The sequence below is a fragment of the Babylonia areolata genome, chromosome 6 (genome assembly GCF_041734735.1).
Source record: "Babylonia areolata isolate BAREFJ2019XMU chromosome 6, ASM4173473v1, whole genome shotgun sequence".
Classification (NCBI taxonomy): domain Eukaryota; kingdom Metazoa; phylum Mollusca; class Gastropoda; order Neogastropoda; family Buccinidae; genus Babylonia; species Babylonia areolata.
Genome location: NC_134881.1, coordinates 23,048,596 through 23,051,095, shown reverse-complemented (window position 1 = coordinate 23,051,095; position 2,500 = coordinate 23,048,596). Strand labels below are relative to the sequence as shown.

At 43.4% G+C, this 2,500-nt stretch overlaps 1 protein-coding gene across 1 annotated transcript in view; it reads right to left on the bottom strand.

The window, feature by feature from the left end:
- The window catches only part of LOC143282842 (uncharacterized), a 46,351-nt gene that overhangs the window by 8,025 nt on the left and 35,826 nt on the right, over positions 1-2,500 (bottom strand). Inside the window, exon 13 of the mRNA XM_076588670.1 lies at positions 739-917. Within this exon, the coding sequence (XP_076444785.1) occupies positions 739-917 (179 nt within the window). The remainder of the gene's footprint in view (positions 1-738; positions 918-2,500) is intronic.

The window sequence follows — 2,500 nt, the reverse complement described above, 5'->3', positions numbered from 1 at the left end:
CGCTTGTCGGTCCTATCATCTGAGTTGGGTGTTAAACCCCGACTGTAAACCCCGAGTGTGTGAATGGCTCACCAGCCGAATGGATAAAAGTGGCGGACCTTCAATGTTTTCTTAAACATGCGCTAAGTCCGTGCTGCAGACGGGATCTCAGGTTTATCGTCTCGTCGTCTGTATCGTCTCATCCGAAAGTGTCCACTCCAGTCAACAATGTCACTACTACGTATGTGTGTGCACCACTTCTCTAAAAAACAGATGGATAGCGCATGCCTTCTTTGAGCCCCTTTGCTAACTGAAACCAGCTTAAGTGTTCAATCAGCCATTTTGCTACTCGTGTCAGTACAGTGCGAAGTGTTAACTTCATACATGTAGCCGAGCGCTCAGCTGGTTACGGGGTGACTGCTTCACGGCAAGCCTTCACTTGCTCGCGGTGTTAGTTAAGCTGAAGTTTGCGCTACGTGTCACTTTACTGTTTTCCTGATTGGTAAATAAACCATTGGCAGGACACAACATTAGGCATGTCGCTGGGGGCAAAGCATAACACGATTCCATCGAAGATACACAGTTACAGTTCAGAATAACTACCACCAGTTTGCAGACGACTTAACGGACTGACAGCCGGATATGAGTCTTAGTATGGCGTCCAGTTGGCTTCAGCTTTCCTGGCCAATGAATTATCCATCTATCTTTAGAACAGTGGTGTGCACGCACACGCACACGCGCACGCGCACGCGCACTGACCTTTGCAGGTGCTCCTTGAAGCTGGCCACCAGCGTGTTCCCCTGGTACAGACAGACCGTGGTGCCGTGGCAACAGGCGAAGTAACCGTGGCTGACGCTGACGGACATGATGGCCGCTTTGCTGCTGACCCGTATCCTCCGCACACACTGTCCGCTCTGCTTGTCCCACATGCGTACCGTCTGTCATCGTTATCGTCACCACTGTCGTCATCATCGTCGTCGTATAATAATAATAAATGGATACTCATATAGCACACTATCCAGAAATCTGCTCTTGGTGCTTTACAAAAACACTGCTTTTGTTTACATAACACATTATATCAATGCTACGTACACACACCATAATGTGACTAACAAACACACACACACACACACACACACACACACACACACACACTATGCATACATACATTTTAACGTACAAATGTACATAACAGCTACCCTCCACACATACGCACACATAGGCACGTATTCATCATCATCGTCGTCGTCATCATCATCATCATTATTATCATCATCATTATCATCATCGTCGTCGTCGTCGTCATCATCATCATTATCATCATCATCGTCGTCGTCGTCATCATGATCATGATCATCGTCGTCATCATCATCAAAGCTCTAAAATGGCCCTTTTGTTGTCGGCTGCCCAATAAGCAACACTCTTTGATTTGATTTCTCGAGCATCACCATCACCACTGCCACCACCTTCATTATCATGATCATCACCAACACCACCATCACCACCATCATCATCATCATCATCGTCATCGTCATTGTCGGTACTATCTTCATCTTAGTAAACACACTTCCTTCACCGCTGGTTCCAGTCACCATGTACCCTGTATACAGTTGGGCCAGTCACCATGTACCCTGTATACAGTTGGGCCAGTCACCATGTACCCTGTATACAGTTGGGCCAACAGCAAAATGAGTGCTGTATTATCAATGGTTTCTCTGTTGCAGTATTTTTTTTTTTACCCGGACTTTCTTGGGTCGACCACCGTTTTATTTATAAATAAATATTTTAAAAAAGGAACAAAATAACAGCAACAAAAAGGATACAGTGAACCTAAGCAATTACACACACACACACACACACACACACACACTCTCTCTCTCTCTCTCTCTCTCTCTCTCTCTCACACACACACACACAAACAAAAAAACAAACAAAAAACCGTGACAATAATCAAAAGCAATACCCTGCATTCCATAACTATGTCGTTTTTTTCCCCCACTTACATATAGATTTTTTTCCCCCTTTTCTTTAAGATTCATAAGGTATTATATAATATATCGATGTCTAATACTGAATTGCTGTTCAAAGATCAGTTGTAAAATAGACAGTCTTTTTGTTTTTTTTAGCAATACTGATACACATTTTACCTATCAAAATAATATGATTTATTTTTATAAGATCATGTTTGCTATATCTGTCATCCTGAATTCCAAATAAAACGTCTGTGGGATGCAATTTCATACAATTTCATACACCAGTATTTCTAAGTATCAAATTTTCTGTTTTTCCAAAGTATTTTCACAGATGAGCACTTCTCTGTTGCAGTAGGAAATTTACAGCTTCGTCTTTTGTGAAGGACTGTGACTCAGAAACTAGGAGGAAAACCTGCACTGGCTCTTAGTGCTGCAGCCTTGGGGGCTAGTTGGCCTTTGGGAACCATCCCGACGCCGACTGTCCTAAAACCCTCTTGACCGAAAGAGTGGGGATGTAACTTGGGCAAGACACTCTCCACTATAATCAA